Source organism: Centroberyx affinis, unplaced genomic scaffold (genome assembly GCF_046629955.1).
Source record: "Centroberyx affinis isolate AG114_WGS23_722 - 3 ecotype Tasmania unplaced genomic scaffold, CSIRO-AGI_Caff_v1 ptg007973l_1, whole genome shotgun sequence".
NCBI lineage: Eukaryota > Metazoa > Chordata > Actinopteri > Beryciformes > Berycidae > Centroberyx > Centroberyx affinis.
This window is the reverse complement of record NW_027283997.1, coordinates 170,230-193,528: the sequence shown is the minus strand read 5'-3', so window position 1 is coordinate 193,528 and position 23,299 is coordinate 170,230. Positions and strand designations below refer to the sequence as shown.

The following is a 23,299-nucleotide window of genomic DNA, read 5'->3' as shown; positions in this document are numbered from 1 at the left end:
GACACGGTCAATGGTCTTTTGTGGAAAAGTGCAAGTTGAGAACAGCACGGATCTTTAGAAAAACAAAAAAAATGAGTAAGATTTTTTGAAAACAGTATCGGGACGAGTCGGGTGACTCGGCGGGTCGGCCGCGTGCCTCAGCTCCTCCGTAAGAAAACGGCCACCTCATCCAAGGCCACGGGGTAATCCTGCAGGAGCGTCCCCCCGTCGAACACCTGAGCGTTACGGCTGTCCTGCCACTGGAAGCCCCCGTCAGGTAGATAAATATCCCGCTGCACCGCCCCCTTCTCCACCACTGGCGCCACCAGCACCTGAAAACAACATACACACACGGCCCGTTAGAAAACAAGTTCAGATGTCGGGTGCAGGTTGTACGTCGAGTTGCAGCGGAGGGTGATTCCTATTTCAGATGGCGAGTATATCAGAGGGAACTCGACCCCCCGCCGATCGAGAAAGCCAATGAGTCACCTCGTCTCCCAGGAGGAACTGGTCATCGATGGTGAAGGTCATGGGGTCACTGGGACTGAGCCACCACATCGGCCGGTAGATGGGGAATCCCGTCGCCTGCCACTCCTCCGCATACTTCTCGATCAGGGGGACCGCAAAATCCTGGTGCCGGGCGATGTAGGCCCGGGTCAGGTTTAGCACCTACGAAGAACAGGAAAAAAAAACAAAACAGTAAATTCAAGAATTCAAGAAGAAATGGGAAGATGGTTTTTGGATCTGTGGTGAGAAGAGGGGAGTTAGTTAGTGCATTAAGCGTGCATTAGCGGTAGTACATTAAAAGTAGAATTTTTAATTAGGTTTAACTATGTGCTGCTATGTAACTATGTATAACACTTCTGCTAGTGAGGCTTCATGATTCATTTCGTGTTTGCCCTTTACTCTTTTGAAACAAACAATTTTCTACAAATCCAAGATTGAGTAATAGCTTGCCGGATCCTGCCATTACAAAAGTTACCCAATGAAGTAGCCAAGTATCTTAGTATCTGGTATATCTCTCTGCCTTTCTGTACACTGTACAATGATGTGCTGTGTTTTCATTCATAATCATTTATGTCTTTTATTGATATCCCATCACATTTATTTTCAAGAAATCTAGAGCGGGGGAGTAACTGAGACGATCTGACAAAAGTCCTTTTCTAAACGAAATCATCTGCTACAAGAATTTTATGACAAGAATAATATTGACAGCAAGGTCTGCTAAAGACATTTGCAATGCCATCGCTGCTCTCAGACACACAGACAGAACTAAAGAGCAGTTCATTGTTGACTTTGTGGTTTAACACCGTCCAAGTCTTTCTCCTGTCTCCCTCTGGCCAAACTACTTCAGCATTCCTGGAAGGGTCACATCCTCTTCAGTGTCCCATGACAAAAACAAAACTTGACCGCATCTATAAAAAATGTATTTTTATGAGTGGGGATTGAGAACATTTGTAGGAATGAGTTTGAAATCACAACCCGAGTGTGAGCGGATCTCTCTCTAATTGAGAAGCCAGGCATGTGTGTGGTTTTGAGGTTTTATTGCTGTTTGGTTCCAGTGTGGCCATTGCTGTGATCTGTCTGTGATTGACTCGAGTCTTGCACACTGGAAACAAAGGTGCCACACTTAAACTACTGTACAATGACCATACAGCATAGCCATTTATCATGGGTAATCCAGCAGAGTCTATCCCCTAAAATGTCTTCTCAGTCTCGCTTCATCTGAGTTTATAAGTTGAAGGCCATGCAAGAGACCAAAATGGAAAACATTGCTGCTGTCAATTGCTAGCCGTCCAAAAGGCCTATTTTTATCTTTGTCACGCAACACAAGTCACAACCAATATATTCTGTTGCCTCAGTCTTCTCCAACTGGAAAAAACAGTCGATCTCCCCCACCCTGTCACACTTGTCAATTACACATGGAAATCTTAATTGCCATAATAAAGTCTTTTTCCAAGACTTGTCCTCAAATTCATTATCATTCCTGCCGAAGTGGCTCTCGTTGTCGTAGCCGAGAGTGAGAGTGAGCCATAAATCTCGAGGAGGGCTTATAATTCAGACCAGATGGACTCTTAACCACAGGTGATGTCGGGAGGGGGCCGAGCAATCACTCCTACTGAGGGAAGAAGGGAAGGGCAAGGGAGGAGGGAGGGGAAGGGGAGCAGCTTTCACCCTCTCCAGAAACATCAAGTGCTTTTTCTGCGCAGGAACCTGAGCCCGGGTCCCACATTGTAAAACATATCAATATCTGTGACCGGACTCTCTGAGACTGCGGGCCTTGTTTTCCTGCCTTGCCTCCGCGGTGAACGGTACATTCCTAATGTCCGGCGGTGAGGGACGGGGGGGCGGGGGTTCCAGCTCTCCTGCCCGGGAGGGGGGGGGCAAAGGCCTGAACAGCGGCCTTCGTGCCCCTCTACAAACACACACAACTCACTGACACGGTGGGAACGTCTTGGCACTGACCCACGGACCCATGGGGGAGAGGCTGCCGGGTCAATAAACCCTTGCTCTCCTGCCTCTTGTCACACACACTCAAACTCAGACCGCTGTGTGAGAAGGAAGGATAATCTCTCACTCCCTTGTAGAACATCTAATTGGCAGCATTCACACATCGCTGGACTTGTAAATCTTCACAAGTGAAGATCTTATTATCAAGCGTGTGAAAGAATGTGAAACTACCATGTTGTTGCTATCTAATCTGAATTACACAGCTAGAACGCAGAGAGGCCTAGTGGTTAGAGGACTTCACCTAGGGGGATCAATAAAGGCTGACGTTAATTATCATGAATATGGGCATGGTTGTGTTTAAGTGGAAGGTGTGTGAGGTGCCTGAGATGCTCGGACCTGGTTTTAAGTGTGTGTGTTTGTGAGTTTCTGTGAGGTGCTGCTGTACGACTTGCATACCCGTTCCTCTCCGCAGACCCAGGGCGGCGTGTGGAAGCTGATGACGGGGAGAAAGGCTACGATCTCCAGCCAGCGGATAAACAACTCCTCATCTGTCACCAGGTCTCCAGACAGAGAGCCGCCTGTAGAGAGACAGGGAGAGAGAGGGAGAGAGAGAGAGGGAGGGAGAGGGAGAGAAGATTAAATACATTTACAGAAGAGAATTTTGGAGGGAAAGAGTGACATAAGAAAATGATACAGTTGCAAGGTACTTGTAAAATAGGTTTTGCAGAAGACAGAATTTGTAGCATCAGAAATGACATAATGAAGGCAAGAAGCTAAAACCCTTTCAAATGAGTGGTAAAATAAAAAAGGAAATTACTATCCAGGAGGTATTCATTCATTTAGTTGCCTGACGGAGCGCCCCTTGTCTCACACCTATCCACAATGGCTGAAGGATAGGGTATATGGGTGTAAAACCAGTAGTCTATAATGTATCATATTAGTCTGTGATTTGATCAGGCCATCCATTCCGTCTGCGATACTGACAGCTCTCTGTTTTCTCTACATCAAAGTAAATACTTGACTGGCTGTGGTCCGCCATCACAGGAATGTGGAATATTACAGGAGTTTGTGCCAAAGCCTGAGGATGCTTCACCTCTCTGACCAGAAAATTGAAGGTGAAAATGATGAATGCTGCTTTAAATAGTAGCTCTGATCCCCAACTATCTGCTTTTTGAAATTTTGAAGTTTGTTTGAAGTTTGAGTTTGTTTGAAATTTCAGTTCTGCTCTTTTTAATTTCCACGACTGTCTAAATGCAGAATATGAATGTACTTAATAATACCAGTGTAAAAGTGATTTGTGAATCTCTGTATAGTATGAAAGTTATTTTAAGGGCATAGCAGTGTGTGATGATTTTTCATATTGATTGACCAAGCGTCTGTGCCCATCAACAGTACAGTACAGTAATTGTTTATAGTAATGGAGAGAAAGGGATCCATAGGCCGTGGTATTACCTACTGCATCAGGAATGAGGAAGTTGTATCCCAGCAGAGTGTGGTGCAGCAGGGAGGGAATGATGCCCTTCAGGCCCATAGGGCTCCAGTCGGACTGCAGGGGGGTCATCCTCACAAACAGGGGCTTGTGGCTCGACCTGGTGGGACGCAACAAGAAAAAACCTTTAAGGACAGTTCCAGAGTGACTGGAGTTTTTGCTCATTTCCTGCATTCCCTTACTGTAGATAATTTTCCAGTGCGTTTATCATTTTGATATATTTGCTATTTTCCCCTTGTTGAAATAAACACTGTCTAAATATCACAAGGTACTCTCATATGTATGTCGCTTTGGATAAAGTGTCTGCCAAATGGGAAATTGTAATTGTAATTGTACTCGTACTCCCAGAGGGTGGCAATTTTATGCTTTGTGTAAAATCAAGCTTTATTTTCCGTTTAATTTCACAGACTATAGCTAGTGGAAGCGTCTTCCTTTGGTTTGTCTGTTGGCTTGACTGGGTTGTGATTGACAGAAGGCAGGTCCTAACATAAGCACAGAGAACGTTAGCTATTCGTTGAAAGTTTTATTTTGGAGAGGAAAACATGGAAGTCAGGGAAGCATCATAGTAATGCGTGCATTCTTTTCCCAAATATATGTGCATTAATATGAAACAGTCACTGGAACTTCTTTCAAAATGTAAAAGTTTATACTTTGCAAAATGCGATTGTCGGCTTCTCATTCACATTGATGGATTATTACCTTTACCAACTGAATTTAAATTATTCGGTTTCTATGCCGTTTGGAATTGAATGGGAATGAATGGCCCAAGATGTGTGACGAAACGGATTTAAAATATCTTCAATAGTGGCGCCTGCATGTAAAAACGCATTAACATTACAGGGGTGGAAAATGTAAAAAATGAGCAAAAACTCAAATCATGCTGCAACTGTCCTTTAAATAGAAAAGCAGACTGGTGGAGCAAGAAGATCCCAGTCTACAAAGTAAACCAGACTGATTTGTTCCCTTGTAGAACAGAGATGAGGTGCTTGTTCTGAGTCTTACCGTGTCCCTGCTGTCATGATGGTGGAGTCTCCTATCCTGGTGGCCAGGTCTGCCAGCAGGCTGATGTACTGGTCTCCACCCAGAGCCTGTGGCGGCCGCAGGGCCTGCTCCTCAAACACATTCCCCTCTCCCCCCTCCAGCAGTACGTACTCCATGCCCAAATGGGCCTGTAAGGACCCCACTCTGTCCAGGAACCAGCCCGCCGCTCCTGGGTTGGTGATGTTCAGCTTTACACAGAACCTCCCCCGCCACTGACTCAGCACAGGGATCTGAGGCAGAGACAAGGAGGTGAGTGAGTGGAGTTCATTTTGCACTATTGGCATCCAGTGATTCTCAACCATAGGATGTAGTCAATACATTATTTCTGCCTCTGCTCACAATTGCATTGATACATTTCACAGATTAGGCCATATTCACACTTTTCTGCTTTTTTTCAAACTGCCACTGCTTTTTTTACATTAAAGTGAATGGAGAGTGGCTGCAAGGCGGATGGAAAGTGCCCACTTTGGAAAAAGCGCTGTGTCTGGTTTCTTTTTAGGCAGAGCGAAGTGCTTTTAGGGGACCGTACATGACGTGGAATGCGTTCTCTGTGAGCCGACCAATCACAACGAAGAAGAAGTGGGGTTTAGTACTATGTAGGGAATGTTCCCCACTCACTAGGGTGCAGAGTCTCACCAGGTGTCCCTGAGGGGCCGAGGGGAGGCTGAGCCAGTAGGCCTCGGTGCCATCCATGAGGGAGGTGTGGAACTGCGTGGTGTCCACGCCCAGGAAAGGGGACAGGGTGATGGAAATGTTAAGAAGCTTGACAAGCGGGAGGTCCCTGGTCTGTCTCTTGGACGTCCCCTTTTTCCTGCTGTTGAGGTAGTCATGGTCCTGCAGAGAGAGAGAAAAGAATGGGTGAAACATCATTTAAAGATAATCACTACAATAATTATTCATAAAGTATTTAAAAGTATTTAAACTATTAAATTATTTTAACTATCCAAATGTTCATACAGTAAGCCATCAACTGGCATAAAATAGCCTAGTATTCTACACACTGATTCAAGGCCATGCAAACATGCAGCCTGACAATCTGCCCTGTCAAGACCATTTAACATATATCATAATCCCTTGGTATTCACATGTTAAGGACGAACAGAAAGTTCAGATTACATAACTGTGGAACAAAACCTCTTATGAACACAAAGGTTGACCCCAGGAGGTGAACACACGGTGGGAAGAAGGGGTAGACTAGCACACATTACGCAATTTCTAAGAAACATTTTTCTGACAAGACACTGTTAACATTTTAACATGTTCGATTATAGACCTAAGCATTTGATCCTATTCCTCTTTTTAAATTTGATTCTGACTTTTGCATATGCACATAAATAACCACACAAATAGAATAGAGAAACTGACACATAACAATGTTAGTGGTCAGACCCTTCCTATTTTATTTTTTATGTTTGGTTTGCCAATACACTGCATTATGCAGTATCTCAGTAATAAGGTTAGAAACCTGCCAAACCTATTTATAACCCAAGTTTCCCCACACCAGCTTGTTCTAAATCATGACTATGTTGCTGAAAACTAATATGGAAACTAGAAAAGAAAGTTCATAGCGTGACTGATAATTTATGAATACTTGTAAAACTAGAATGAGAGAGAAGCATGGCTTTTACAGAGGATCATTGTTGCCATTCACACTTCACGCAGTGCCACACACTTCATGGACAACTTCAAGTTCCATAAGTTTCCATGCGGCACCGTATGCTTGGCTTATTCCTTACAGCAATTAGCGCAGGGGATTGAACGATGCGGAGCCAACAAAACTGGTGTTTAATATCTTTGATCTACCAGAAGACTTCAAATTCTGGGTAAGGAAAATTCTTGTTTAACAAATGGCATATGTTGTACCCCTCTCTCTCTCTTTCTCTGTCTTTTCACACCTTCTGAACTGGTCATGGGAACATAAGTGGTGCATGTGAGTACTGAGAGGCCTAAACTGAAATACTCTGATGGAGAGAGTATGTAGAATGAGAGTATGTACTCCTATCGTATGTACCAGGGCAGATCACAGCATCAGGATCACCTGCACTAGTTAGTCTTGGCTGAGTGCCCCTTGAGTCCCATCACACCCTATACTTCGCCATCCCATTGCTGCCTCACTAATAGCAACCATGGGATCTGTGAGGGAGGAGTCTTTGCTTTTCCTTCTCTCAGCCATGTTTGTTTTGCAATGGAATATCACCAGGTATTGACTTAGATCCATTTGACAGCGATCAAGAAATATCATATGACTGGTCTTCGTTCCAGGGAGTTCCCAATAACATTGAAGGAGAGTAATTATATAAAGTAGAAACAATCCTAGAAAGCAAGAGGATATCAAAGGATAGAAGAGAGTCACTCGCCGTCTTGTATCAGAATAGTTTGATCATGGTAATAATTCAATTTTGAGCTGGAATGACACCAGACATGGACCAAATCATAGTCAAATAAATTTAGAATACTTAAAAAACATGAGATGAGCTTGATTTATCTATTTTGTAACTGGTGTATACAGTTTTGAGGCTGCATATTGCATCTGGCAAGGCAAATCAAAAACACTTAAGTAGTTCAAATTCTGACATATAATTCAAATCCATTTTTTTGCCTCTGGGAAACACATTTTTTAACAGGGTGGCAATTCCGTGAACCTGTCCTCCCTCCTTCATACCCCGCCCTCCTCCAGCGCTCTGGAGATCCACTTAAGCAAACCCTTTCATCTCTGTCCCTGACCAGGACTGAGCCCCTGACCAATGAACCCTCATGTGAGAGTTTACAGCTACAAGGCGCCAATGCAAAGCATGGACAGAAAGGCAGATAAAACAGAACATTTCCAGCAGGGAGGTATCGTACTGCTAGGTACAGTAGTACTGTGCTGTAGATACTGTAGTGAATGTTCTTGACCTTGTAGCTAGATTACAAAGCGATAATAGAAAGTGGGACAGTTATAAGTTTGCAGATTGGAGCTTTAGTTCTACAAACATTTCTTGGAGTCTGCGCTGCTCTGGAGGCAGAAATACTCTCATTGGTTGAGTTAAACTTCAATGTGCAGAACAAAAGCTGGCAAACTTGAATGGCAAAGAAGGAACTCTGTTCTCAAAATATAGCTAAAATTATGAATGGAAATGACTTATTTTTTCATTCATTCATGACCATGGCTTTTATGATGTTGGAAGATTAGCAGGTTAGCTAACTAGCTTACCTAGATACCTATAGGCTAGTATGGCTAGTTTGAATTTGGAAGGTCAGCTAGGCTAACTGGCTAACCTAGATAACTAGATTGCATTTTTCCAGTTAGAAGCAACAGTGCTAGGCTTCATATTGTTAGCTACCTCCTTGTCTTTTTCATTGGGCTTCACCAGCCAAATGTTAACGTTACTTAGTCAGAAAAACTGTGGCTCTTTGGCTCCGTCCATTGAGGTTTAACTCAACCAATTACCAACCAACCACTCCGGTCTGCGACAGGTTTTAGGAGAGCGACAGAGAGAATGGCACCTACCATATCAGAGAGGAGGGTGGTGGAATGTTCGTTGAGGCTGATGACTCCCTCCCCCAGCTGGTGTCTCCTCAGACGATTAGAGAAGGTCCTCAGCTCCCTCTCCACCTTCGGCCCTGAATCCACACTGGCCAGCAGCTTCCAGAATGGCAGCCTAGGACACACAGTAGGATCAGATAGGACCTGCTGCTCTGCTGCGGCACCTGACAGATTTTAGCTTCTGATTCCCTAAATACCTATTATGTTTTAGTCAGTGCTCAGCTGACCTACAGATACACCACAAGATCACCAGTGTCTGTCTGTTGACTTATAGTTGTTGTGATATCCTTGGATAAGAGGCAAGGAAAATCAACTAACCACAGTGTTTTCATGTTGGGCAGCTCCCTGCTGTGCTGGGAGAGCTGCTGCACTGCTTCCTGGTGAGCGGCTTTCACGTTGCGCGCCACACACACAGTGTACTGTAGTGGGACACGCTCCATACTGGGAAGAGACTGCAGGCAGAACTGCTGTCCGCTCTCCACCCCCAGCTGCAGGGGGATATCAGGGGACACCAGCACTGCAACACCTACATGGGAAGAAGTAGGGAGGAGAGGGTGGGGGACATTAATTCATTACCATCGTGCTTCTCTTAAAGTTATAAACCCTGCTTCAAAGCATCAGATAGATAATATAAAGTCGTAGCCTGTCTAGCACAGTAGAATAAGATCTCTGCAAAATGCTTGAACCACACTGAAACAATATTGTAAATGCTTAAATTGTTTGTCCCTCAAATAAGAGACGGGCCTTGATATATATATAAAAGAAATAAACATACAAAACTGTGGGGTCACTGAGATAGCCCATCACAGATTCCACTGATGTGACATAGTGCGAGGGTGTTATTGAGACCGGGATGGGTGTGAGGGATGGAGTGTTGTGGGAGGTAGAGTGTAGGCTGTGTCAGCTGATATTGCTTCACTCAGATGTGAGAAAAGCATCCCTAGAATGACATATAGCAGTATGTGGTTGGATGAGTTTACCCTGGGACTGTTGGTATCTGCGAGTAAGCGCACTACACACCCATGACAGATTGGTTTAGATGGCCTGCTGGAAATGCCTGGATATATATTGTGAGTGACAGTGGTCATGAAGATGAACATCCATTCTCATTTTTTATTTTTTCTTCCAGACTGTTTTTGCTCCAGGACGTTTCAAAACATTAAAACAATCATCAGCAGTGACATCTTATCTGTCATTCTCTCTTTGTGACAAAATGAGAAGGGGGAACAAAACTAAGAAGAAGAACCAGTGTTCAATATATTTGATTGAATACCCTCAACCCAAAAACTTTCCTAAAATCTCTGGTCATTCATTCTCTCTCCGCAATATCCTGCATTTATGTATTTACAGCCTTTCTGGGACCATGTGAAATGATGAGATTATGTGAAGCAGATAATTGTGTCCGCAGATGTAGCTGCCCTGCAAGGAATGCCTCCCGCCTCTCAGGTTACCCCCACCCCCCCACCCTCGCCACTTCTCACCCCTCCTGACTCCCACCTTCTCCTTCCCCTCCGGCCAAGATTCACTACCGCTCTCTCTCTTCCGATCCGCGTCAGGTCAGAGCCCGGCCTGTATCGAACCGAGCGTTCGACCCAGACGGCGGCCCGGACTCAACCCCGTTTTGCATAATCAGCTCCAAATAACGGGGAATTTGGAGAAGGAGAGCTGATCACAGAAGTTTAGCTCAGTTTAGGTATAAGATCTCTGTCCAAAGCAGGCAGACAGTCTGAGAGCCCAGGCTGAGAGCTTGGCTCACTTCAACCAGCCTCTCTTATTTCAATGGGCTTACTGTTCTTATGCAAGCAAGGACCAGGACCAGGCCAGAGCGCTGAGGATACTGATGTACCAGTTTATAATCAGATTAATAGTTTCAGAGATCAGTCTACAAGTACTGCCTAGCGAAGAGGCTTCAACCAGCAAGATAATTCCCATGTGTTCGCAAAGGATAATGTCAAAGAGATACTGGTAACACCTCGCCTGCCTCTCCCAAGGTATTAGGTCACCACACAACTGTTTATTACAAATTCATAAGCGGCAGTGAAATGTAGCTTTTCGCTTGCAAAGACACTGCTAGATTTGAACTGCGAGGAAGCGAATGGCTAAAGTGAATACGTATTCAAGTAAAGGTTCTATGAAACTGTCTATGCATGTCAGTACTGTGCATATACACTCAGGAGTTAAAACTGGGGCAGTGGAGAAAATGTTATAGCTTTATGGAAGGATGGAAGTGGAATGCAGGCAGTGGAAATAGAGGCGACCGGCGTACACCAGACACCGGCCGGCCTTGTAGAATGATGTGCAGATACAGCAGGCTGCAAACAGTGTGTTTTACCAAAGTGCATGAGGGAAGTGGAAAGTGGAGTTTCGTTTTGCAACCCCGACTTCTTGAGTCATATTATCTTTTTTTGGGGCATAACTGGCATCGAGGAATAGGACGACCAGGTTAAAAATGACTATACTTTTAGTCCATCTTTGACTCAACAACACGCAAATTTGTATATATTCTACAGTACCTTACTGTGTTGAGATGCATATCTAGTATGGGTGGGCCCCAGTGGGAATTGAACTTCGCACCCTGGCAGTGTTAGTGCCATGCTCTACACAGACCCACATCTTTGCCTGATCAGTACCCCCAGATGCATGTAACAGACAGGAGCGGGAATCAATAACTGTTATTTAAAGAAAGTGAAGCGAGTTTTAGGCCTTGAGTTACAGCTAAGGTAGGGGTGCCCAGGAGTTAAAGGGGAAGCGAGGGGGGCCCCCTATTTTTAGAACAATTCCTTAAACACTCCAAGCTTCCCTGGAATATTTTCCACTAGCTCTTAAAGAGAAAAATTGAACGCTTGACTGACTGCATCCGCTCGCCTTCAAAGCAGCAGATACGGCAGAGGTAAGAATGAATGAAGTTTACCGGGCAGACGTGAATGATACGACACACACATGCCTCGATTTTACGGCCGTTGAGCTAACACACAAATCAAACCGCCTTGGACTGCCTCAAGCCTTCACACACACACACACACACACACACACACACACACACACTTTCTTTAATGGGATACCGTAGACATCCAAGAAAAACAAAGCAGGACTTATAGGACCATAAAGGTTCTGGACTTCCTCTCCCTCAGTCTGGGCTGAGGGTTTGGGGGTGGCAGCGGAGGTGACCCCCTGCACCATCAGAGGGGTCAGGAAGGTTTTAATGTGGCGTCCAGGCCTCGGTGAATGGCTGGACCGGGGGAAAGCGCTGCTGTGGACCAGATGGGCTGCACTCTTTTACCTGTCATATTTATACTGTTATTTATGACACCTGCACACACTTACAGACCTGACCGGGGTTATAAAAATGTGCATTCAAACCCCCGAATGTGTGTGTGTGCGTGCGGACGTGCATGTGAGTGTGTTCAGGCATGTATTTCCTTAACAATGGAAACTTAGTTTCTGTGCCCAACCTCAAGAAATTGATGGCCACAAAAACTGGGATCATGCCATAGTAGTAAATTTCCAATCCCACTTACTGAAATTCTGAAGAACCTTCACTGCACTTTTGCTCTATTCCCGTCATCACTCAGTTGATCATAACTATCAGCTGAGTTAGGATTTTAGTGTTTCAAGCATGAGACACTCCTTGCTGTCATATGATGTAACTTGACATCACAAATGTATAACAGCGTCCTTCCATCAATGGATCAGACAAGAGGCCATCATACTAAGCAACTAGAATAAGGTAATTAAGTCATTCTTAGGCTAAGCAGCCTTTGATGTAATACAAGATTATCTGAAAGAGAAAATCTGAGAGTATCAAAAACCGCAACAGTTAAATAACTGTTATCCCTATCTGTCTGTTGTGCTTGGCCGGTTCCCACCAACAGGCCAAACAACAAATGAGCAAGAGCAGCAAAGTATCTTTCCTTTGGGCTCCAGACGGAAAGATTGAGTTGTGAGAAAAATAAAGAAAGAGGGGCAGGAGATAGTGAACACAAAGGAGAGAAAAATTATACTGAAGTGAAAGATTAAGAAAGACAGTGAGAGATGGGGAGATGAGAGAGTTAGTGTGTGTGTGTATGTGTGTGTGTGTGTGCGCGCGCGTGTGTGTGTGTGTGTGTGTGCAGGAGGGGGTCTACATGTCTCAAGGAGTTGCTGTCAGGTCCAATGTGTCTTGTAGAATTAATTTCTTTCGCTAATCTTTGGTGCTAACTCCATAAAAGCCAGCATGGAAAAAACCTAGAGACCAGATATCAACCGCAAAGCAAATAAATTACTTTTATTGGATCCAGACTGACTGCAAGAGAGCTAGGTGATCTCAAAGGAACAGCTATCACGCTATCACTTATTACAACAGCCTGCTGTGAAAACAACGGAGGACGGGATCTTTCCAAGCCCTTATTTGTAATGATGAGTTGGGGAAACTTTGAGGAGAGCCAAGTTATCTGTCTTATTTAGGCGTATCTGCATGAGGACATTTGAAGAAATAGGCCTTTTGGCTACGAAATATGCTTGTACCTGAGAGAAAAGATGAGACAATGGAAAAAAGATTAATTATATTTCAGGGTAAAATAGCTGGCAATATGGTGCCCATTGTGTGCCAGCATCTCAAAGAGGATGATCAGGCATGAAATATAGATATTTAAATAAATGGATTCATATTTGTGTGGAGAGGATCATTAAATGGGTACAAATAAATGACATTTTTCTCTGTACTTAAATAAGTTATTACTGCTGTATTTATTAATTGTCTCACAAATCACATCTTTAAATGACTGTTTTATTTATTTTAATTCATACTAATATTTCTTATTTTTTATCCTTTGCACTGAAACTACTTATGTGTCTGTTATTTTATTCAGTCATGGCCCACATTCATATATCTATTTTCTTATTTCTGTTTCTCCCATTTAGTACTTTCCTTCTACTTCCTATTCTATTGCAATATCATAATGAGATGGGCGTGGCTAAACTGCGAGGTGGATCTGACCGCAGGCTCTGACATGTCATTGGCTAATCATCCTGCTTGTTGAGGGTTCGACTGCACAAGCCTGCAGCTGTGTTTTCAATCAGCCAACAGGGACACTGTACAAGGAAAAAGACAAGTTTTCACCAAGCTGCCATAACGGTTTTGTGATCTATAATCGATTGCTCCAGTTGGTCCACCCAATGCTGTTTGATTGGCAGACCTCATTAACTATAACAGAAGAAAAATACTAAACAAGAGCATCATAAAATAGGAAAATAGGTAAACAAATATATGCGCCAGAATTGAATAAAATAGCCTGACAGATCAAATGAACTGCCAAATATTTCAATGCAAAGGATGTAAAAAAAGAAAATCTTTGAAGTGGTGAAATAAAACAAATAAAACAACAAATAGATTACAGCTATGTTTTGTGAGCAACATAACAGATAAAAACAGAAATAGATGCTTTACGTACACAGAAAAAAAAAAAAATACAAATCTACATTTATTTATTTAAATATCTATATTTGCTGGAATATCCTATTCTAACAATGCTGGCACACAATGGACACATGGGCAATGATGATACTGCCTTTGTGATTTATAAAACTGAACCTTTTGATGTGTCATGGATTCAGTTCTTTTCATTTATGATTTCAGAACTAGATAGAATCCCTGTAAATAATTGACAATGGAACTTTGCACTGCAGTATTCTATCAAACCAATAGCCTTTCCTTTTAGTTTGATTTCTCCTTCCCAATTTACCAATTTAGTTCCATGGTATAAGTATCTGTCAGTGTCTGACAGCCACCTACAGTTTACCCAACACTAATTCTGCTTACTTATTGGTCATTGCAGCCCCATGTAAAATGTATCTTCAGGATCTCAGGTAGTGTCAATGTAGGATTAAGCCCCCGGTGCGTTAGGACAATTCCTGCCTGAGGTTCCCGTCTTATTTTTCTCAATGCAGGATGTGGTCTCAGCGATATCTAATCTGTTCTTAGTAGCCCAGTTGTTTTTGTATGGTTAAAGACAGGTGGGACTATGACAAGTTCCTCCAGTTGGCACCACTCTCAAATGTCACTCTAGCGCACTGCTGCATATCTTCTCTGCTGCGTCTTTGCTGTACTTTTCTACCTCTTCTTTACTTTGCTACTCAGTCTCTTGCTTTTGCTCTCTCTTCTGTCCCACTGTTTAATACAAACAATTATGTAGTCTCCCTCCCTATGTCTCTCTCTCTCTCTCTCTCTCTCTCTCTCTCTCGCTCTCTAACAACCCCCAGGAGTCCTCTTAGGTTGGTAATGTCACACACATATTCTCATATTCCCTGTTGCATTTATAATGGGAACTTTGGACTAACTAGAGTCAGTGAAGACAAGGCCCATGTGCTGACAATGCTTCAAATGTGCAACAAGAATAACTATTACAGTCAGAGGTCAATGGTTTACAGTCAAGTTTCTCATATGGCTATAAAGCCTAATCTTATACTAAAATAGAGCGTTCAGTGGTGATCGTCACCATGCATCTTTTACGCAACACCTTGCACATCTTAATCTCTGGTCGTGAAACGTGACCTTAATATTGTGGTATAGATAGTTTCATCAGGTTCCTGGGATTTACTCTGGGTATGGAGGGTCTCAGTTACACACACAGACATCAACAGGATTTCATTGTTGGACAGCAAAGGGGGCAAAAACAATTAGCTGCACTCATGTCAGTTTCAGGTTGTGCTCTACGGGACGGGACAGGACAGGAAGGGAAGGATCTGATGGATCCCTGTTGATGTTTCCATGTTCTCTGACTGAAATCTTTTCCCCCTAACTGACCCACTTACTGTTGACTTTGCAGGAGCGAGTAGAGTGAAGTGAAAAGTTAAAAAACATTTGGCATTTTCTTGCCACAGCCAAATGTGGCACATGACACACACTGTTAGGTCTGTGTAATCTTAACTCATGAACTCTCTTCACCTTAATTTATAAAAAAGGAAGAATCAGACAGTGCACAGCTACCTTCAGCGCCCTATCCAACCTCATCAAAATCACTCATGGTGAATAACTTCTTTTGTTCCTAATTAGGAATGTAGCTAAGTACATTTTTCAGTGCTGCCTTTTCAACTCTGAAGAATAACTGATTCTCTACAAATATGCACATTACACCGATCCAAGGGCCAACAAAAAGAAATCCTTGAACTTTAAAACAAGACATCATGTCAAATATACCTTTAATGCTCCAATAGGCAATAGGCATTGTTGTCATTGCTGGGCATCAGTTTGCTATGTTTGGGGTTATGTACAGTATGTGTCTGTGAGTGGTTACTTGGCAACATTCAAACAGTTGTTCTCATCAGGATCTCATCTCGTTGCGTTTTTTTTTCCCCGTCTCTGCAAAGCTAAACGGAGAAACAAAGGGTTACAGGGTCCCGATAATTACTGCTGTCCTCTCACAAGGTGGAAAAGGGATTTAAGTCATGCGACTCCCCTAGTTAAGCCCGCCACTGTGTTACATAAGACCTCAGCATGTGTGTGTGTGTGTGTGTGTGTGTGTGGCCGTGCATGCTTTTGTTTCTGTCAGCAGGCATGAGTGTGTGTGTGTGCGTGAGGCTGCTGGAACACAGAACCCTGCTAACAATCAGTGAAGTCATAATAGATGATTGTTTGTATCACATGATAATTATGGCCTTTAGTTGATGTCATGCCCTCCACTCTGATCTAGAGTCATACAGCTGTCTGGGACACAGCTTAGCACTTTAACCTTTTAGCTACTCAGTTCACACACATGCACACACACACACACAGGCTTTCTTTAACACGTTGACGGACAAACACACACACACCTACAGCGCACATGTCAAAATGTGCACGTACATTGGGATTTTGCAGTGTGTTTGTGTTTGTGGCTGGCTATAGGTTGGAACACGGCTCAGTAAGCAAATGCACACACACTGCCAGCTTGGTAGCCCAAAGTCCCCGGGGTTAATATAATACCCACTATCACACACATCCACACCTGTACACACACACCCACCCGTAGACACAGACACACAGACACACCAGACGTTCTTCATCAGTCACATTACCCATTCACATCCGCCAGTGGTCCTTTAGCGTGGCATCCCTGCCTCCCCCCTCTGCCCCCAGGATAAAATCCAACACCCCCAAAATAACCTGCCGAGTTATTAGAGTCAGCACGGCCCTCATCCAACCTGCCCTTTTAATAGAAACAAAAGGCAATTACCCCGGTATCCCTAAGAGTTAATTTAAGATGCAAAAGGTGGTTTGCTTCCCTTTGTAGTCTAATCTCTCAATTAATATGCTGGGAGACCGCAGACTGTATTGTGTTACACTCTATTTGCGGGCCAGCTGTCCCATCCAGTGGTGGTGTTTTGGAGACGGCGGTTCTAGAGGCGGCGGGATGACTTTTCTTCTCTCGAACACAAACAAACACGCGCATGAGTCGGATAAGTAAACACAACAACATCCACAGGGCTTCCCTCGCTGCCCCAGAGTGACTCACGCCGCACGGCATATACCCGCTGATGCGGGATCAGATTTCCCTAGCCGCAGTGCAAACCCTGCACCACTGGGAGCTGTGGAGGAACAGCTGACCCTGTATCAGTTTAAAGATTTAAACATGCCTTCCTTGTTATAGACGTGGACTATGACTGTGACTCAGTGAGACGCCTTTTGCTTAGGCGATAATCTCTAAGTAATCTCAAACTGACATAAATGACGAATACACACAAAAAACAAACAAATAATATAAATAAATAATAATAAATAAAAGCACTATTGTATTCTGGATTTCCTAAATCACCATGGCGATGACCTCTTACCTGACGAGCCCAGGAAGTAGCGTTCAAGAGCGGAGCCGAAGCCGGAGGGGTTGTCCTTCAGATCGCTGACGATGAAGGGCTGCATGGTGGCGTTCTGGTCGTTGATGGGCCAGCTCTGGCCCCGGACACTGGCCCCGCCGTACCACGACACGTTGGCCATGGAGAAGCAGTCCTGAGAAGATACACACATGGACGCACACACACACATACAGTCACAAACAAAAAGAGAAACAGTGAGAGAGAGAAAGTGACCAAAAGAAAGAAAGAGAGAGACAAACACACAAATAAACAGCAAAAACATGCAATGAAACAGAAATAGGTGTGGGGAGACTTGACTGGGGAGGTGGAGATACTGTAGAAGAGGAAATTTACAAAATTGGAGTGGTAGAGTGGCAGAGTTTAGATGGTGGTGAGCTGTATTAGACAATGGAGGACAGAGGAAAATGTATATTTTATCTTTTTTTATCTTTTTTCTTTCCTGCCACATACCTACATAACTAAACACACACACACACACACACACACACACACACACACAGAAACCATCTGAAAACTCTGCAAGAGCATCCTAATAATCAAAGCACACATAAGTGACAATGGCAAATGTAAATTTAATTGAAGTATTGGTGAGATTTGGCCATGATTTATTTGATAGAGGTAATATATTCCAATGCTATCAAATTATGTTCTTGATATTTTAGAATACTAAGGAATATGTATAAATATAAACGTTGATATTCAGTGCAAGTTATTGTTACTTTGGTGCAGAATAGTGCATCGAGTGATGGGTAATGACTATTGCATTGAGAAAGCACCGCACGCATGAAGGATTAAATGACACTGGCTATTTCCAAGGGGGAGCTTTTCTTTCCCAGAGCGTCTTTACGCACAGGGGATAATTGCGCAAAGTCTAGCCAACGATCATTTAATTCATGTCAGCAAGCCTGGGCCCCGTGAAAGAGTTTTAAAGCAGGTGCCAAGTAGTCACCTGAGAGGCGCTGGGCAGGATTTTGGAAATTAGAAATAAATGCGACTTTAGGCTGGAAAGATTTTCTGTGACCAGTCGTGCCACATGACGGGGAGTTATGCCGAGGAATGTTCCAGTGGGGACAGATTAACCTTTGAAAAAACATCCGAATAGTTCAGTGCCTTCGATAATTAAGCTGGGGGGAAAGTACAGTAAGTACTGTGCATGTACAAAAACACAAATACGATGACGAGGCAGATTTGAGATGAAATAGATATCTTCAGTACAGCCGTGTGCGCTTGGAGCGAGGGCTGAAAAAGGGAAAGTGCTGTTTGGCAAAATCACGCAAACTCTATTATTGTCTGTAACATCATTTTAACTCAGATGACTCATGACGCGTCTACAGATAGTGCAACGAGTGCGTGATATTTAGAAAATTTAATTAGGCTCCCAGTAAGATAATTTCAGAAATGTAAAACATCTCAAATCAGCAAATCCAAACAAAATGAAGCCATTACAAGAATTCCCACCAGAGCTAAATATTAGGCTGGGTGCAAATGTATTTAAGGGGGAAACATTAAATTAAGCCTACACATTGTGGGGGGGGGGGGGAAAGTCCATCTTTGCAAGTCAGTTATCTTTTTTGTTAAAACAAGTGAAAATCATTTCCAGTGGGAAAAGTTAATTCCACTCGTTTCCAATGCAGTTTCTCGTGTTTCAGGATTTTTCTCGAAACAGGTGTCAGTATCTTGAAACAAGGCAGATGAAGTCAGTTCACTCTCCTAGAAGAAAATGACACTTGATCCAAGAAATGTCTTGAAACAAATTGCGTTACATTGGCAAGCAAGTGAAATGATCTCACCCTTGGCAGATTGGCCACTTGTTTGAAGTTTTTAAGACTCTACTAGATAAAATGATTCGTTAAGATTGATATTTTTGCAGTGTGCATATTGCAACAATTCAAGCACAATGAGCAACATGCCGCTTAACACTGAATAAATGGCACGCGCATTAGCCTGAATGTTCCAAGCATGAGCATGTGCAAAAAATTGGTTGCGGGCCTAATTTTGCGCTGCATTTCCATTCAGCAGAAATAGCGCATATTCACGGTGACTCTTTTTAAGTGCCGTGTGGCCAGATGGAGACAGAGAAGCCGTACCTTCAGCTCCACATGACAGTGCACCGGCGCCCAGGTCATGCTGTAGCACTCCGTCTCCGTCTCCTCATTCACTTCCAGCGAGATCTTCACCTCGGCCACCGAGTCCCACGTATAGCAGAACTCGGTCTTATTCAGCCAGCACAGGTTCCTCACGAAGGGAACCTCAATGTCGGGGTTCCCCACATTCCCGACGTCTATCTCCACATAGGTCTTGTCCTCCGCCAGGGTCTGTATGACCAGCGAGTGGGTCCTTCTCTCCCAGATCAGTCCGCTAAAAGTCCCCCTGAGGATCCAGTTCTTGTTGGGCTGGTCCACCACTTGCCAGTATATGATCCCGATGGTCATTACAAAGAAGACGGCCACCCCGAGACAGGCTATAGCTCCCTTCCAGGTTTCGTTCATCTCCTTCAATCCCGTGTCCCATGTTACCTCTGGGATGGGGCTAGGGTTCCTATTTCGAGCGTGGGGCATGTTGTTTTTTGAGATGAGCAAAGAATCACACACTAAAAATGCTGCAGAAATCTCTGTGCGTTAAAAATCTATGATGGTTCATCATGTCATGGTGTTTTGCAGTGAGGCTTTAGGGGAAAACAGCCTACTCTTTATCTTTGCTACACCGTTTACACCGTTGGTTTTTGCGCAATTGTGCCAGCAACAGAGACCTGTCATGTGAAGAAAACTGTCAAAAAAAATCCCAACGGGGAGATAAAAAAAGTATCAATGAATAATTGACTTACCACATGCTGCTGCTGCTGCTTTAAAAGAGTTGGGTTTGTAAATTGCATTGGCTGCAGTGAGCTCGTGAGCAGCCCCAAGCCGGGTTTGGCAGCAATGCCTACGAATAGCTCCTAAGACGCTAACTTGCTTGCCCTGCACTTTCTGACGTAACGCCGGGCTGTTTCTTCAGAGGAAAGGTAGAGAGAGGAGAGAGGGGGATCGGGAGGGTTTGGCAGAGTCCCGGAGCTGCCCACCGGGGCGACGAGGCCACGGACAGCGTGGAGGGAGTGACCCCATGCCCGCTAACTCTCCGTGCGCCCTCCGTGCGTAAAGACCGTGGAGACTTGTCGTCCGCTTGTTTGGTAAACGGTAATGGGCGTCAGTTGGGTATAACAAGGTAGGGGCACTTGCCATGCCTCAGTCTAAGCGAGTCCGAAACTGGATCTTGTCGTTTTTATCATTAGAATGGAGAGCGAAGATCAAGCAATATTCCCTGGAATCGATTTGGAAGCCAAATGTACAAAATCACATCAGTGGAGTATCCAGGACAGTGTTCCCTTTAAGCCTCGTGCGTCAGTCTGTGCAAGATAGTTTGATTGGCTACGTCAAATAATTTATAACATTGGCCAAATATTAAAAATATCTTATCCGTCATCAGTCATTGCTGCACGTGTCCCCAGAAATCAAACAGGCTTTGAAGTGGCAATTGATAGATGCAGGGACTTTGCCATATCTTATAGGGTTTAGTGTATAGATGCTCAAACTGTCTTTGACAACTTCTCACATGAACGGTCACTTACATATTATTATTTCTTTATTATTGCTCAACCGGACACCCGGTTCAAGCCCCCTGGGTCAAACATTCCCCTGCTGAAGTGTCCTTGAGCAAGACACTGAATTCCTACTCTGCAGCTGAGCCTGACCTCTGACCTCCCTGTGGAAGTGGGCAACAGAAAAGAGAGTTTCAATAAAGTATCACTTAGGACTAATTTCAAAAATAATTACTTACTGGAAACGTTTACATTACATCTCCATTACAACCCAAAAATTGACAACTGTATCCTCTCTTCCCACCAAATATCAGGGCAACTCAGTCCCGTCTCCTGTGGACGATCATGGGAATCAAATTATGTTGATGTCCAATGTTCTTGTCATTGTTTGGCTCGATTAAATCAAAGTAGTGGGAATGCTTCCACACAGAGGAAGTAGCCTAAACCCTTCTGCCATTTCTCATTCAAACTAGATTAATGGAGTTATGATGAAAACTAATTGGGGCACTAGTTTTGGACAATGCAACATCAACCTGATATTTTGGGGGTGATAACAAAAGAAGTGATTGATTACTTTTTTGTTGGTAACTGTAATACAATAACTGAAAATTACATAGTGTTATACTAGTCATTAACGAAAAGGTCCCACTTGACCTCACACCAAACCTCAACTTATTTCAATAATTTTCTTGGATGAAATGTCATTGTCTTGGTATTAGTGGAGTGATTTGCCTTATTCTGCCTTGTTTCAAGATATTATTGTTTCTAGAATATTCTTGAAACAAGTGAGACTGCATTGGAAACAAATGGAAATATCTCACAACATTGACAGAAAGTTTCACTTATTTTAAGAAAAAAAAAAAGATTTTACGACTAAGTCACTTTGTTGCAGGGTAACCATTATTTTGGGCTGTTTTAACATGGGAATCATTAGGGTCTGTTCTGCGCATAAAATAAAAAAGAAAACATTTCAACACATTAGAAGTGAAATACTACTTTCAAGAAACACTTCCAAATATGGAGTACGGCCTTGATGTGCAGAGATGCATGGGTCTAGCCAAAGGACAAACCCACATAGTTGAAACTTAATGACAAACAGAGATTTTTTTCTGGCGTGTGTCATCTATTTTGGGTGTATTGTAATGGTATAGGGCCCATAAATTTGTTCCACTGATAGACAATTTTTGGGAATGGCTAAGTGCATGTGGTTTAGGAATATCACTGTCATAGACCTGTGCAAAATGCGCATGTGTGTAATAAGCATGGGATGGAAAAATATCAGAATCTACGGTGGATTATGGACGTCTTGCATTTGATACGCGACCCCAAAAATACATTGTAGATCGTGTGCAAGGGTTAATGCACGGCGTGGCTCATGAGGTATGGAGGAGAGACATTTGAGGGTAGGAATGTTGTTTATGAGCGCTTCAAGGGTAGCGGGTGGCGGTGTGATTGGTGGAAGGTGGCATTGGCACGCATTTGGACTGTCAACATCCATTGTGTCTGGAACCACAAAGTCACCATATAGCTGATGTCACTCTGTTTGACACATAGCGGCTCTGGTGACAATCGACTTGTATGCCAAATCAATGTACGCTCCCTTTTCAGCAGCAGCCGTGCAATATAGTGCACAAACGAAGCCATGATCAAATACCTGATGCTCAACTCTTAGCTATTACAGAAGAATCCTTTCCCAGGAGGATTTTATCCTTTATCCTTATCCTTTGCCAGGAGGATTCTACTGTCTGACTGCAACAAGCTTATGTCTCCATCGGTCAGGGAAATCTCTCCAACACCAGCTTTGTCTAACCTAAAAATCGGAGGAGAGGCATATTGTGGCTTGGACAGTGTTGTTATGTTTGTAGGTTAAGGCCTGCCCCGGTGCAGTGCACCAGATATCCCGAGAGTGTCGGCTGACATACCTTCAAGATCAGTTGCCCCTGTCCCCGTTTGTGCATGTCAGGCCCCCCTGATGCATCACATATCTCTGGCAGGGGGAGAGACACTGGATAAGGCTGTGGGAACCTGTGTGAGCTCTCCACCTAATCACCCCAACTTCAACTGTAGCCGATTTCAAAATCTATGGAAATCAGTATATGTCTTTCCTCTCCATTTTACACAATCTTTGTAATCCTTTAGACCCACATTTTCAGGTTAGGATGAGACACAGAGTCTGTAGTTACTGTGTTTCCTGCAAAATATTTCCCATGGGAAAGAACAGTGTTTCCATGTGCGCACAAGCTAGTCAATGTGAAAGAGAAAGAAGCTCTACAGTCTACTTTTTAGTGTCAGTTGTTGTTAGGGCATAGCAAAGTCACTACACTACCTTACCTTACAGTGCAAGGGTGAGGGTTAGTATTTGAATCAGTGAACAAAATTCGATGCATCTTCACTAATATATTTATAGAGCTCT

General features: G+C 43.6%; 1 protein-coding gene across 1 annotated transcript; it reads right to left on the bottom strand.

The window, feature by feature from the left end:
• Positions 1-137: 137 nt before the first annotated feature.
• LOC139639954 (SITS-binding protein) lies at positions 138-19,870 on the bottom strand. Its single transcript, XM_071514123.1, has 10 exons — positions 19,400-19,870; positions 17,274-17,445; positions 8,805-9,012; positions 8,451-8,601; positions 5,597-5,794; positions 4,922-5,190; positions 3,883-4,019; positions 2,887-3,008; positions 469-648; positions 138-311 (listed from the first exon to the last, which is right to left on the bottom strand). Exons 1-10 carry the CDS (start codon positions 19,868-19,870, stop codon positions 138-140), a joined length of 2,082 nt encoding a protein of 693 aa, XP_071370224.1.
• Positions 19,871-23,299: the final 3,429 nt, after the last annotated feature.

Coding starts and splice junctions, on each gene's coding strand:
- LOC139639954 (XM_071514123.1), bottom strand. CDS start 19,870: ATGCCCCACGCTCGAAATAGGAACCCTAGCCCCATCCCAGAGGTAACA. Junction 5,795..8,450: donor CCACCCTCCTCTCTGATATG/GTAGGTGCCATT, acceptor CTCTCTCTGCAG/GACCATGACTACCTCAACAG. Junction 3,009..3,882: donor CCTCATTCCTGATGCAGTAG/GTAATACCACGG, acceptor GTCTCTCTACAG/GCGGCTCTCTGTCTGGAGAC.